The 15,269-nt window shown below is 44.6% G+C and overlaps 1 protein-coding gene and 1 long non-coding RNA gene across 2 annotated transcripts; one reads left to right on the top strand and one right to left on the bottom strand.

The window, feature by feature from the left end:
- Window positions 1-2,621: 2,621 nt before the first annotated feature.
- LOC109946105 (uncharacterized) lies at window positions 2,622-3,088 on the bottom strand. The gene is made up of 3 exons (XR_002269324.1): window positions 3,002-3,088; window positions 2,813-2,917; window positions 2,622-2,720 (listed from the first exon to the last, which is right to left on the bottom strand). It is a non-coding gene; the product is annotated as an uncharacterized lncRNA (long non-coding RNA).
- A 1,828-nt stretch (window positions 3,089-4,916) lies between these two features.
- On the top strand, window positions 4,917-14,641 carry LOC103654718 (uncharacterized). The gene is made up of 2 exons (XM_020552875.3): window positions 4,917-5,240; window positions 14,323-14,641. The coding sequence occupies exons 1-2, from the start codon at window positions 4,965-4,967 to the stop codon at window positions 14,575-14,577; spliced, it is 531 nt and encodes a 176-aa protein (XP_020408464.1). The 5' UTR covers window positions 4,917-4,964; the 3' UTR covers window positions 14,578-14,641.
- Window positions 14,642-15,269: the final 628 nt, after the last annotated feature.

A 15,269-nucleotide genomic window follows, 5' to 3' on the forward strand; every position in this document is an offset into this window, starting at 1 on the left:
CAGTTTAGGGCCTTGGTGAGATTCCCTTTCCAATGCGCAGGACGGCCGGGTGGCCGGTGAGACTAACTCCAAAGGCAGCCCCTACGCAGCCCCCTCCCCTTCGCATGGCATATAGGGGCACTCTACGATCGCAGCGGTGCTCTATACAACACAATACTCCAGCCCTTTTCTCTCTCCTCTCAGATCTAGCGGGTCACTGTTCATCCCCTAAACACTGTGTTGTAGATCCACGAGTAATTGTTAGTCGATAAAAATTGATAGTTGATATAGAAAATGATTTTTTTAGTTGTAGTGAGATATATGAGGAATATTTAGGGGGAACCGCTGTGGGAGATGAAAAAATAGAGGGGGAAAGTGATATAGGGGGGAAAATTTAGGGGTAACGGTTGCGAATAGGCTGAGTGAGCTCGTCACACTGCTGGAGCCCGGGCTATGTGGGCCCAGTAGCACAGGGAGGGAGGTCTCATGACTAGGGATGGAATTCTCTGGTTTTAGCTCACAATTTTCATCCTCGTGATAAAAAAACATCATCACGTATAAATTTAATGAGTTCTCATGGAGAACAAGAATAGATAATAATGTCTCATCTCCGTCCCTCCTGTTGGAGGAGAATTTTTCCATTTACATTTCGGCGGGGAAGAAACTTTATCATCCCTATCCTCTAAGAGTTTGTTCGATTGCATCGGGATCCAAGGGGTTGAAGAGATTAAATCATCTTCTATTCAATTTTGACTAGGGATGAATTTATTTAAGCCATGTTTGGTTCACTGCCTAACTTGTTACGCTTTACCTAACTTTTCTGTCTAAGATTAGTTTTTTTAATTCGAACGACTAACCTTAGGCAAAGTATGGTACAGTTAACCATAAACTAAACAATCCCTTAATCTCCTCCAATCCTATGTGATTCAGACGCAACCGAACAGGATCTAATAGAAGAATTCCCTATGGAGAATCAGGATCGGGTCTCCATTATCATCTCTAGTTATGACTCATAACTCATGTGACTCATGTGGTGTGCCGTGATCTGTTGCAGTGTGTTTGGTTTGCAGCACGGCATAGATCCAGAGTGATCCGAACCTGTATCCGAGCCTACAAAATCGTTTGGATAGCGTCACGGAGTCTACCCATCCGTCATCCACTCATTCCAAAATACAACAGAACCCTAGCAGCGACTCGTTCCTCCAAATCAACCGGATGAGCTGACTCCCGTTCGCATCTCGCACCTGGCGGCGGCGGGGCAGCTCTGAGGGGATCTCTCCGCGGCGGCGACGCGGCTCCCAGCGGCGACAGCGACCCTCCTCACCCAACCGCCGCTCCTCACACTACCAGATCTAGGCGTCGCACCTCAGATCCATCAACTGGTGAGCTCCCTCCTCCACCTCCTCTCCCTGCTCTTTGATCTCGCCCTCGCTTCTTCCTCCCCGGCCAGCCATCAGTTCCGGTGACTGCTTCCTTCGTCTACCCTGGCGTCTCCTACTCCAAGGCCGGGCACTACCGCTACGCGCTCCTCTCCCGCGTCTGCCTCTCCATGTTCGACGGGTTCGACTCCTACCAGTTCGGCGCCACAGCCGACACCACAGAGCTTGGAGGAACCCAGCTGACAGCCCGCAGGAACGAGTCACTGCAGCAATTCATCGAGCACTCAGATGCAGATCCCGCCTCTGGATTCTTTCCGAATTGCTCTGTCTATCCTGTGCCGTTGGAGACCTCGCCGCCCTCGCACTTGTCTCGCGCCACAGGTCCATCCGTTCAGGGCAAAGGAGATACAGAAGTATCAGTGCCAAATTGAACGCCGAAAGCAGTGCTGAACCTGTCTTCCAAAACCAGCTTACCTGAGCCTTATTTATCAGTCCACACAAAACCAGCGTACCTGAGCCGCGCACATCTATGTTAGAGACAAATGTATTTTTTAGAAGCCACGGAGCTAGATTCCTCCATAGTTATGTATGTAGTACGTGGGTAATTGCTGGCTATATGTACGTATACATGCATACCATGGTCGGTGGAGGCGAGCATGGCGAGCACCTTCTTGAACGAATATGTATTTTCAGCCTTTTTGAGAGTATATCAGGAAAACAGGATATACCATTTCTCACATACATTCCATGCTTATTCAGTTTCTTACCAATCTTCTCTTCTTGTTTCTCTTGCAGGTCTTTAATTCTCTCTTTACACATATCTTGGTCTTTAATTCTCTCATCACCAGCGTAAGGTAACAATCTAATCTGTTATGTTTATTTTCATCTTTTTTCTGTATTGTTTCTTGTCTATTCTCTATTGGGCTGAGTCTATTCTGTATTTTTTAGCTAGACTGTAAATTATGCATATGCAATCATGTGTATGTCTTTTTATGTATTAAAGCTCTCTGAACTTCATGTAGATGGATGCTAATGAAATAAGAAGATCTTTAATTATTAAAGCTGTTGCTCTAGCCGCCGCTACATTTTATTATATTCTGATTGTGAGGAGGAAGATGAAAAGGAAACGGATTTCGTATGCCCCAATGATTGATATGGAAATGAAACGAAATGACTATCTTTCTAGTATTTACCATAAAGATGATACGAGTTGTTTGCGCATGCTAAGATTGAGGAGAGCACCATTCTTTTTATTGTGTGATACACTGAAACAAAGAAGCCTTCTTTCTGATAGTATCCATTGTTGTGTTGAGGAACAAGTAGCAATGTTCCTTCACACAATTGGTCACAACGAGAGGAATGCTGTTGTAGGAAAAAATTTCAAGAGATCAGGGGAAACTGTCAGTCGCTACTTTAAGTTAGTACTTCGTGCTATCGGTGAACTTCGTGATGACCTTATTAGGCCTCCATCTCTTGAAACTTCAGTCAAAATCCTTGGAAATCCTCGATGGTATCCTTACTTTGAGGTATGGTCTAGGCACACTAAAATTATTTTTGACCTGCACATAATGGTATTCTTATTTCTCATCAAGTCAAAATTATAATGTAGAATTGTATTGGCGCAATTGATGGTACACACATACGAGCTAGTGTCCCCAAGTCTCGTGAGGCAGCTTTTCGAGGTAGAAAGAGTTTCACAACCCAAAATGTGATGGCCGCGGTAGACTTTGACCTTCGCTTCACATATGTGCTAGCTGGTTGGGAGGGTTCGGCACATGATGCCGTCGTTCTAGCTGATGCCTTACAAAGGCAGAATGGTCTCATTGTACCTGAAGGTAATCTTCTCTAATGAATGTCTACAATATGCACCCACCAAAAGATAGATCATTCTCTAATGAATGTCATGGTATTGTAGGAAAATATTACCTAGTTGACTGCGGTTATGGTGCAAAGCCAGGGTTCTTACCACCTTTTCGTGGTGTCCGATACCACTTAAAAGAGTGGGGTAATGATAACAGGCCAGAAAATGAGAAGGAATTATTTAATTTAAGGCATTCACAACTACGGGTTACTGTTGAGCGTGCCTTTGGATCCCTGAAGAACCGTTTTAAGTTTCTTGATGATGCTCGACCTTTCTTTCCTTTCAAAACACAAGTAGATGTTGTTCTTGCATGTTGCATCCTCCACAATTGGATATTATCGCACGGGGCAGATTGTTTTCTCCCACCTGAGGAAGCATGGACAACAAACCAACCTTCTAGTTCAACAAGTTCCCATCAGGAGCAAGTACAAGAAAACAGACAATGGGTTCAGTGGAGGCAGCAACTTGCAAATTGGATGTGGGAAACTAGAGCAGCTTCCCATGTACAAGAAAATTAGATCATAAATTGAAAAGTGGCATCATTCTTTGGATGTGAGATATTTTGTTGTTTTTCCTATTTGCTCATTTGCTTAGATGTGATCTATATTCTCAAATGTTCTAATATTGTAGGGAGATGGATGATGTCCAAGAAATTGAACAAAGGTCCCAACCACAAATTTTCTGGACACAAGAAATGTCTGCATGTGCTTTGAAATATTTGGCCCAGTTGGTTGCTGATGGAATTCGAGTAGACAAAGGATTCAAAAGCTCGCACTATAATCAATGTGCTAAAGTGGTGAAGGAAAGATTTCAGGTTCAAGTTTCTGGTTCTCAAGTTACTAATCATCTTAAGACATGGAGAACTCGCTGGTCAAACATATGCAATTATAAGAAGATTAGCTCAGCCCATTTTGATGAACAAACTGGAACAATATTGCTTGATGAGAAGAACTACTTGGAACGGGTGCAGGTATGTATATATTTAACAACAGCACTATGAATGGCCATGTGAGATCATCAACCCAGGCTTTGGCTTAACAGTTTAACTTGAGCCAGTGCTTTTTCTTTTTTTTTTGTGGCGCCAAAATGTCTTTGGTTGTTCCAAGCAGAGGCCATAAAAACTGTGTGGTGCGTCTGCACCCAGGTACCCAATATTTTAGTTTCGGACATGATCTCACTTTGGGGCTGTAGCCTAGTGCTTCTCTGCTCTCGATCTGCTTGACTGGTCGGTGTGAGAATTTGGTAGATAGCGGCATACTTGTGTGTGTGTGTCACCGATACACCTGGGAGCCTGAAGCAGAAACTGAACCGATAGCCATAGGAGAAGAAGGTTGGTTGATCCACCACTGTCGCAATACTTGTGCTGTTGTGCAATAGTAGCACTATTTTACTGTTTTACTGTTTTACTGTTTTACTTGAAGCTTCTTCAGCTGTGATGAATTATGTTTTACTGTTTTACTGCTTGCCACTATTTTACAATTTATATTTTGTTTCTGGGAACTACTTGTAAGTTGTTTTATTGCCCAGATTTTGTTTCTGGGAACTACTTGTAAGCTGTTTTACTGTTTTACAATTTATATTTTATTGTTACTATAATCTGTTTTATTGTGTCTACAAAATGCTATAGCTATTTCAGATTTTACAGTTTTTGTAAACAATATTGTTTAATTTGAATCTATACATTATTTCAGAAAAAACCATCTGAAGCTAAATTTTTCAACAAGCCACTTGAGAACTACCATTACATGGCTGTCATATTTGGGAATCATCAAGCAACTGGACTATTTGCAAAATGCACCAGTGATCCCCTAGGTTTCGACACATCTGAAAGTGCAGGTACATATGGTGTGGGTTATTCTGGAGACTTGGCTGGTCATGAGAGTAACAATGCAAGTCCAACTCGTGATAGTGGAGAATCATTGAACCCAAGTGGTCCAATTCGTGATGGTGGAGACTCATCTACTCGAAGTGGTGCAAGAAGGAAGAGAGGGCGCATGATGATGGAAGATGAGGATCCATTGATATTGAGAGCACCTAGAGGGGGGGGGTGAATAGGTGATCCTATAAAAACTTAAACTTATAGCCACAAAACTTGATTAGGTGTTAGCACAGTTTATGCCAAGTGGCTAGAGAGGAGTCAAAACACAATAACCACAAGAATCCGATCACAGAGATGACACAGTGGTTATCCCGTGGTTCGGCCAAGTACAAAACTTGCCTACTCCACGTTGTGGCGTCCCAACGGACGAGAGTTGCACTCAACTCCTCTCAAGTGATCCAATGATCAACTTGAATACCACGGTGTTCTTGCTTTTCTTTTCTCAATCCCGTTTGCGAGGAATCTCCACAACTTGGAGCCTCTCGCCCTTACAAAAGATGTTCACAGAGAATCACAGAGCAAAGGAGGGATTAGCAACTCACACACGACACAAAGATCACAGCGAATACGCACACACAAGACCCAGACTTGAGCTCAAAAGACTAGCACACTAGAACGGAGCTCAAATCACTAGAATGTCAAACAAGTGCGCGAGATTGATGTGTGAGTGATCAAGAGTGCTCAAGGAATGCTTGGTGTACTCCTCCATGCGCCAAGGGGTCCCTTTTATAGCCCCAAGGCAGCTAGGAGCCGTTGGGAACAAATCTGGAAGGCCATCTTTGCCTTCTGTCTCGTGGCGCACCGGACAGTCCGGTGCACACCGGACACTGTCCGGTGCCCGATTTGTTTCCATAAAAAGCGAAGCCGACCGTTGCCGACCGTTGCAGATCTGGCGCACCGGACAGTCCGGTGCACACCGGACAGTCCGGTGCTTCCTTCCGACCGTTGGCTCGGCCACGTGTCGCGCGCCGATCGCGCGGCCGACCGTTGGCCCGGCCGACCGTTGGCTCACCGGACAGTCCGGTGCACACCGGACAGTCCGGTGAATTTTAGCCGAAGTCGCCGGAGAAAAACCCGAGAGCGGCCTCTTCGGCCGAGGCAGCCTGGCGCACCGGACACTGTCCGGTGCACCACCGGACACTGTCCGGTGCACCACCGGACAGTCCGGTGCCCCAGACCGAAACAGCCCCTTGGCTGCACACAGCCAAGTCTTCTCTTCTCTTCTTCTTTCTGTTTCTAACACTTAGACAAATATATTAGTACACAAAACCAATGTACTAAGACTTAGAAACATACCTTTGTTGAAGATTTGCACTTTGTTCATCCATGGGCATTGATTTACATTTAAGCACTTGTGTTGACACTCAATCACCAAAATACTTAGAAATGGCCCAAGGGCACATTTCCCTTTCAATCTCCCCCTTTTTGGTGATTTATGCCAACACAATATAAAGCAACTAGAACAAGTGCAAAATCACTTTAAATAAAAACTCAAATTGGTTTTGTTCAATTTTGGCATATATGGATCATCCTTTGCCACCACTTGGTTTGTTTTTGCAAATCAAACTCAAATCTCTATCTCTAAGTCAAACACACATGTTGAAGTATAAAGAGAGTCATTCCAAAAGAGATTGATCAAAGATTTCAAAAACTCCCCCTATTTCCCATACTCAATACTTCTCCCCACAAGAAGCCAACTTTTGACAATAGAGACAATAAGAGACAATATCCCCCTATTTCCCATACTCAATACTTCTCCCCACAAGAAGCCAACTTTTGACAATAGAGACAATAAGAGACAATAAAAGCTTTTGACAAAACAAAAACTCTATCCTACTATTTTCAAAATCTCTCAAGTGGTAGCTGATCCATTTATCGCTTTGGCCTTTATTTTCTCCCCCTTTGGCATCAAGCACCAAAACGGGATCAATCTTGGCCTTTTAACCCCATTGCCTCACCAAAGTCTTCAATTAAGAGCAAATGGCAATAAGATTTCATGAGATGAACTTGGAATTAGTTACCCTCTCATCGGAGTGCAGTGGAAGTCTTTCATGGTCCAAGTCCACCTTTTCCCTTTCAATCCTCCTTCGAGACTAAATCAAGCAATCTCAAGCAAATGGTTAGTCTCAAAGGGTCAAGTTGTAACACATCTCCCCCTAAACATGTGCATCACTTTGCAATGGACTTGTGAGGTCCAGGGAGTGTTGGTACAACTTGAGCACCACAATAAGCAACAAAATGCAGAATGAACCTGATCAAATGCATAAACACATGTATGCTACAATTCAATCCAAGTTCCGCGAATCTAAGACATTTAGCTCACTACGCAGCCTGCAAAAGGTCTTCTCATCTAGAGGCTTGGTAAAGATATCGGCTAGCTGGTTCTCGGTGCTAACATGAAACACTTCGATATCTCCCTTTTGCTGGTGGTCTCTCAAAAAGTGATGCCGGATGTCTATGTGCTTTGTGCGGCTGTGTTCAACAGGATTCTCCGCCATGCGGATAGCACTCTCATTGTCACATAGGAGTGGGACTTTGCTCAGATTGTAGCCAAAGTCCCGGAGGGTTTGCCTCATCCACAGTAGTTGCGCGCAACACTGACCTGCGGCAACGTACTCGGCCTCAGCGGTGGATAGGGCAACGGAGGTTTGTTTCTTAGAGTTCCATGACACCAGGGACCTTCCTAAGAATTGGCACGTCCCCGATGTACTCTTCCTATCGACCTTACATCCAGCATAGTCGGAGTCTGAGTATCCAACTAAGTCAAAGGTAGACCCCTTTGGATACCAGAGCCCGAAGCAAGGCGTAGCAACCAAATATCTAAGAATTCGCTTCACCGCCACTAAGTGACACTCCTTAGGATCGGATTGAAATCTAGCACACATGCATACGCTAAGCATAATATCCGGTCTACTAGCACATAAATAAAGCAAAGAACCTATCATTGACCGGTATGCTTTTTGATCAACGGACTTACCTCCTTTGTTGAGGTCGGTGTGTCCGTCGGTCCCCATCGGAGTCTTTGCGGGCTTGGCGTCCTTCATCCCAAACCGCTTTAGCAGATCTTGCGTGTACTTCGTTTGGGAGATGAAGGTGCCGTCCTTGAGTTGCTTCACTTGGAACCCAAGGAAGTAGTTCAACTCGCCCATCATCGACATCTCGAATTTCTGCGTCATCACCCTGCTAAACTCTTCACAAGACTTTTGGTTAGTAGAACCAAATATTATGTCATCGACATAAATTTGGCACACAAACAAATCACCATCACATGTCTTTGTAAAAAGAGTTGGATCGGCTTTCCCAACCTTGAAAGCATTAGCAATTAAAAAGTCTCTAAGGCATTCATACCATGCTCTTGGGGCTTGCTTAAGTCCATAGAGCGCCTTAGAGAGCTTACACACATGGTCTGGGTACCGTTCATCCTCGAAGCCAGGGGGTTGCTCCACGTACACCTCCTCCTTGATTGGCCCGTTGAGGAAAGCGCTCTTCACATCCATTTGGAACAACCTGAAAGAATGGTGAGCGGCATATGCTAGCAAGATTCGAATTGACTCTAGCCTAGCCACAGGAGCAAAAGTCTCCTCAAAATCCAAACCTGCGACTTGGGCATAACCTTTTGCCACAAGTCGAGCCTTGTTTCTCGTCACCACCCCGTGCTCGTCCTGTTTGTTGCGGAACACCCACTTGGTTCCCACAACATTTTGCTTCGGACGAGGCACCAGTGTCCAAACTTCATTGCGCTTGAAATTGTTTAACTCCTCTTGTATGGCCAACACCCAGTCCGGATCTAGCAAGGCCTCTTCTACCCTGAAAGGCTCAATAGAAGAGACAAAGGAGTAATGCTCACAAAAATTAACTAATCGAGATCGAGTAGTTACTCCCTTGCTAATGTCACCCAGAATTTGGTCGACGGGATGATCCCTTTGAATCATCGCTCGAACTTGGGTTGGAGGTGCCGGTTGCACTTCTTCCTCCATCACTTGATTATCTTGTGCTCCCCCTTGATCAAGCGCCTCCACTTGAGGTACCTGTTCGTCATCTTTGGTTGGGGGATGCACCATAGTTAAGGAAGAAGGTTGATCTCGTTCATCTTGTTCCTGTGGCCGTACTTCTCCAATCGCCATGGTCCGTATAGCGGCCGTCGGAACATCTTCTTCATCTACATCATCACAATCAACAACTTGCTCTCTTGGAGAGCCATTAGTCTCATCAAATACAACGTCGCTAGAGACTTCAACCAAACCCGATGATTTGTTGAAGACTCTATACGCCTTTGTATTTGAGTCATAACCTAACAAAAACCCTTCTACAGCTTTGGGAGCAAACTTAGAATTTCTACCTTTCTTCACTAGAATTTAGCACTTGCTCCCAAATACACGAAAGTAAGATACATTGGGTTTGTTACCGGTTAGAAGCTCATACGACGTCTTCTTGAGGAGGCGATGAAGGTAGACCCTGTTGATGGCATGGCAAGCAGTGTTCACGGCTTCCGTCCAAAAGCACTCGGGGGTCTTGAATTCTCCTAGCATCGTTCTCGCCATGTCAATGAGCGTCCTGTTCTTCCTCTCTACCACACCATTTTGCTGTGGTGTGTAGGGAGCGGAGAACTCGTGCTTGATCCCTTCTTCTTCAAGGAACTCCTCCACTTGAAGGTTCTTGAATTCGGACCCGTTGTCGCTCCTTATCTTCTTCACTTTGAGCTCAAACTCATTTTGAGCCCTCCTGAGGAAGCGCTTGAGGGTCCCTTGGGTTTCAGACTTATCCTGCAAAAAGAACACCCAAGTGAAGCGGGAAAAGTCATCAACAATAACTAGACCATACTTACTTCCCCCTATGCTTAGATAGGCGACGGGTCCGAAGAGGTCCATATGCAGCAGCTCCAGGGGTCTTGAAGTGGTCATCACATTCTTGCTGTGATGCGCTCCTCCCACCTGTTTCCCTGCTTGACAAGCTGCACAAGGTCTATCTTTTTCGAATTGAACATTGGTTAGACCTATCACGTGTTCTCCTTTTAGAAGCTTGTGAAGGTTCTTCATCCCCACATGTGCTAAGCGGCGATGCCACAGCCAGCCCATGCAAGTCTTAGCCATTAAGCATGCATCTAGACCGGCCTCTTCTTTTGCAAAATCAACTAAATAAAGTTTGCCGTCTAATACACCCTTAAAAGCTAGTGAACCATCACTTCTTCTAAAGACAGACACATCTATATTTGTAAACAGACAGTTATATCCCATATTGCACAATTGACTAACAGATAGTAAATTATATCCTAGTGACTCTACTAAAAACACATTAGAGATAGAGTGCTCATTAGAAATTGCAATTTTACCTAACCCTTTTACCTTGCCTTGATTCCCATCACCGAATATGATTGAATCTTGGGAATCCTTATTCTTGACGTAGGAGGTGAACATCTTCTTCTCCCCCGTCATATGGTTTGTGCATCCGCTATCAATAATCCAGCTTGAACCCCCGGATGCATAAACCTGCAAGGCAAATTTAGGCTTGGGTCTTAGGTACCCAACTCATGTTGGGTCCTACAAGGTTAGTGCAAATATCCTTAGGGACCCAAATGCAAGTTTTGTCTCCCTTGCATTTTGCCCCTAACTTCCTAGCAACAATTTTCTTATCCTTTCTACAAATAGCAAAGGAAGCATTTAAAGCATAATAAATTGTGGAAGGTTCATTTGCTATTTTCCTAGGAGCATGAATAACATTCCTTCTAGGCACATGATGAATAGCATTTCTTTTAGGAACAACATTTCTCCTAGTAACATTTCTATCATACACATAAGAGGAACTAGGAGCAAACATGGTATGAGAATCATAAACATATGAATCATAAGCATCATGACTTACATTTCTAGTTTGTCTTCTATCATGATACAAAAATGCATGGTTCCTTTTAGCACTAGTAGCCATAGGGGCCTTCCCTTTCTCCTTGGCGGGAATGGGGGCCTTATGGCTTGTTAAGTTCTTAGCTTCTCTCTTGAAGCCAAGTCCATCCTTAATTGAGGGGTGTCTACCAATTGTGTAGGCATCCCTTGCAAATTTTAGCTTATCGAAATCATTCTTGCTAGTCTTAAGTTGAGCATTAAGACTAGCCAGTTCATCATTAAGCTTGGAAATTGAAACTAGGTGTTCACTACAAGCATTAATGTCAAAGTCTTTACACCTAGTACAAATTTCAACATGTTCTACACAAGAATTGGATTTGTTTGCTACTTCTAATTTAGCATTTAAATCATTGTTGACACCTTTCAAAGTAGAAATGGTTTCATGACAAGTAGATAGTTCAAAAGAAAGCATTTCATTTCTCTTAACTTCTAAAGCATAGGATTTTTGTGCCTCAACAAATTTATCATGCTCTTCATACAACAAATCCTCTTGCTTTTCTAAAAGTATATTCTTTTCATTCAAGGCATCAATTAATTCATTAATTTTGTCTATCTTAGATCTATCTAAGCCCTTGAACAAACATGAATAATCTACTTCATCCTCATCACTAGATTCGTCCTCACTTGAAGAAGCATAGGTAGAGTTGCGAGTACATACCTTCTTCTCTCTTGCCATAAGGCATGTGTGACGCTCGTTGGGGAAGAGGGTTGATTTGTTGAAGGCGGTGGCGGCGAGTCCTTCATTGTCGGAGTCGGACGAGGAGCAATCCGAGTCCCACTCCTTGCCTAGATGCGCCTCGCCCTTTGCCTTCTTGTAATGCTTCTTCTTTTCCCTCTTGTTCCCCTTTTCCTGGTCACTATCATTATCAGGACAGTTAGCAATAAAATGACCAAGCTTACCGCATTTGAAGCATGATCGCTTCCCCTTGGTCTTAGTCTTGCTCGGCTGTCCATTGCGACCCTTTAGCACCGTCTTGAATCTCTTGATAATGAGGGCCATTTCTTCTTCATTAAGACCGGCCGCCTCAATTTGCGCCACCTTGCTGGGTAGCGCCTCCTTGTTCCCTGTGGCTTTGAGAGCAAAAGGTTGCGGCTCGTTGATCGGTCCATTCAAGGCGTCGTCCACATACCTTGCCTCCTTGATCATCATTCGCCCGCTGACGAATTTTCCTAGTACTTCTTCGGGCGACATTTTGGTGTACCTGGGATTCTCACGAATATTATTCACCAAATGAGGATCAAGAACGGTAAAGGACCTGAGCATTAGTCGGACGACGTCGTGGTCCGTCCATCGCGTGCTTCCGTAGCTCCTTATTTTGTTGACAAGGGTCTTGAGCCGGTTGTATGTTTGAGTTGGCTCCTCGCCCCTTATCATCGCGAACCGTCCAAGCTCGCCCTCCACCAACTCCATTTTGGTGAGCAAGGTAGCGTCATTTCCCTCATGAGAGATCTTGAGGGTATCCCAGATTTGCTTGGCGTTATCCAAGCCACTCACTTTATTATATTCATCCCTGCACAATGAGGCTAGAAGAACAGTAGTAGCTTGTGCATTCTTATGGATTTGCTCATTAATGAATATAGGACTATCCGAACTATTAAAGTGCATTCCACTATCTACAATCTCCCATATGCTAGGATGGAGAGAGAATAGGTGACTACGCATTTTGTGGCTCCAAAATCCGTAGTCCTCCCCATCAAAGTGTGGGGGCTTGCCGAGTGGAATAGAAAGCAAATGTGAATTTGAACTTTGCGGAATACGAGAGTAGTCAAAAGAAAAGTTAGAATTAACCGGTTTCCTTTGTCTGTCGTGGTCGTCGTCCTTTTGGGAAGAAGAGGACTCATCGCTGTCGTAGTAGACGATCTCCTTGATGCGTCTTGTCTTCTTCTTCTTCCCATCTCTTCGCTTGTGGCCCGAGCCCGAGTCATTGGACTTGTCATCCCTTGGCTCGTTGACGAAGGACTCCTTCTCCTTGTCGTTGATCACAATTCCCTTCCCCTTAGGATCCATCTCTTCGGGCGGTTAGTCCCTTTCTTGAAGAGAACGGCTCCGATACCAATTGAGAGCACCTAGAGGAGGGGGGGTGAATAGGTGATCCTGTAAAAACTTAAACTTATAGCCACAAAACTTGATTAGGTGTTAGCACAGTTTATGCCAAGTGGCTAGAGAGGAGTCAAAACACAATAACCACAAGAATCCGATCACAGAGATGACACAGTGGTTATCCCGTGGTTCGGCCAAGTACAAAACTTGCCTACTCCACGTTGTGGCGTCCCAACGGACGAGAGTTGCACTCAACTCCTCTCAAGTGATCCAATGATCAACTTGAATACCACGGTGTTCTTGCTTTTCTTTTCTCAATCCCGTTTGCGAGGAATCTCCACAACTTGGAGCCTCTCGCCCTTACAAAAGATGTTCACAGAGAATCACAGAGCAAAGGAGGGATTAGCAACTCACACACGACACAAAGATCACAGCGAATACGCACACACAAGACCCAGACTTGAGCTCAAAAGACTAGCACACTAGAACGGAGCTCAAATCACTAGAATGTCAAACAAGTGCGCGAGATTGATGTGTGAGTGATCAAGAGTGCTCAAGGAATGCTTGGTGTACTCCTCCATGCGCCAAGGGGTCCCTTTTATAGCCCCAAGGCAGCTAGGAGCCGTTGGGAACAAATCTGGAAGGCCATCTTTGCCTTCTGTCTCGTGGCGCACCGGACAGTCCGGTGCACACCGGACACTGTCCGGTGCCCGATTTGTTTCCATAAAAAGCGAAGCCGACCGTTGCCGACCGTTGCAGATCTGGCGCACCGGACAGTCCGGTGCACACCGGACAGTCCGGTGCTTCCTTCCGACCGTTGGCTCGGCCACGTGTCGCGCGCCGATCGCGCGGCCGACCGTTGGCCCGGCCGACCGTTGGCTCACCGGACAGTCCGGTGCACACCGGACAGTCCGGTGAATTTTAGCCGAAGTCGCCGGAGAAAAACCCGAGAGCGGCCTCTTCGGCCGAGGCAGCCTGGCGCACCGGACACTGTCCGGTGCACCACCGGACACTGTCCGGTGCACCACCGGACAGTCCGGTGCCCCAGACCGAAACAGCCCCTTGGCTGCACACAGCCAAGTCTTCTCTTCTCTTCTTCTTTCTGTTTCTAACACTTAGACAAATATATTAGTACACAAAACCAATGTACTAAGACTTAGAAACATACCTTTGTTGAAGATTTGCACTTTGTTCATCCATGGGCATTGATTTACATTTAAGCACTTGTGTTGACACTCAATCACCAAAATACTTAGAAATGGCCCAAGGGCACATTTCCCTTTCAGATATGCACTGTCACTGAAGCTTTTAAGACTCTTTCAGATGCAATCAAGCAGTCAGCACCACAACCACGTCCGATAATCCCACCCAACCTATGGACTATGATGAAACAGATTCCTGTTTTTGAAAGAGAACATATAGCACACTACTATGGCTACTTGTGTGAGAATCCAGCCCTTGCTTATGCCTTTCTAGAGATGGGACTAGATGATCAAATGGTATGGGTGTCTAGGTACATCAAGACTCATCTTTCTGATTGATGCATCAAAAAAGCAGATTAGCCTAAAACTTGTGTCTGAAACTTTTTAGTTATTTCTATGATGGATGGAGTCTATGAAACTTCTCTTTGAACATTGTTATGGATGTTGGATAACTTCTCAATTTTATTTGTATGCTGGATAATGTTGAATATGTATGTTGGATAAATTCTCAGTTTTTAATGTATGTTGGATAATGCTGGATGAAATTGTATGCTGGATAAGTACTCGTGAAGATACAAGTTTCAATTTTCAGTTTTATCTATGTTATAACTTTCATTTTTTATGTATGTTGGATAAAAATGCAACCTTTTTGGTGTGGTGAGTGAAAGCAGATTGAGCGTCGCTTGATGACATGCTTCTTCAAAACAAACAAAAAATGGATTCACCTGCTTCCTCAAAACAAACAAAAAATGGATTCACCTCATTTCTCTAACCAAACATAAAGAAAGAACCATCCAATCCTGTGAGGAATAAATCCATTCCGGATCGGCTGATTCCGGATGGAGCCAATCCCCTAACCAAACACGCTGTTGGTTCCTAGCGAAATGCTGCAGCCAACTCGTGCCTCACACCTATAAAACCAAGTTTAATGGTACACAAATGAATGATCCCCATCTCTGTCGTGGTACTGCCTTATTCTTTTTATCCATTTTTAGAGAGTGATAGATTTGGTTTTTTCCCGTGTCATCATA

Source organism: Zea mays, chromosome 4 (genome assembly GCF_902167145.1).
Source record: "Zea mays cultivar B73 chromosome 4, Zm-B73-REFERENCE-NAM-5.0, whole genome shotgun sequence".
NCBI lineage: Eukaryota > Viridiplantae > Streptophyta > Magnoliopsida > Poales > Poaceae > Zea > Zea mays.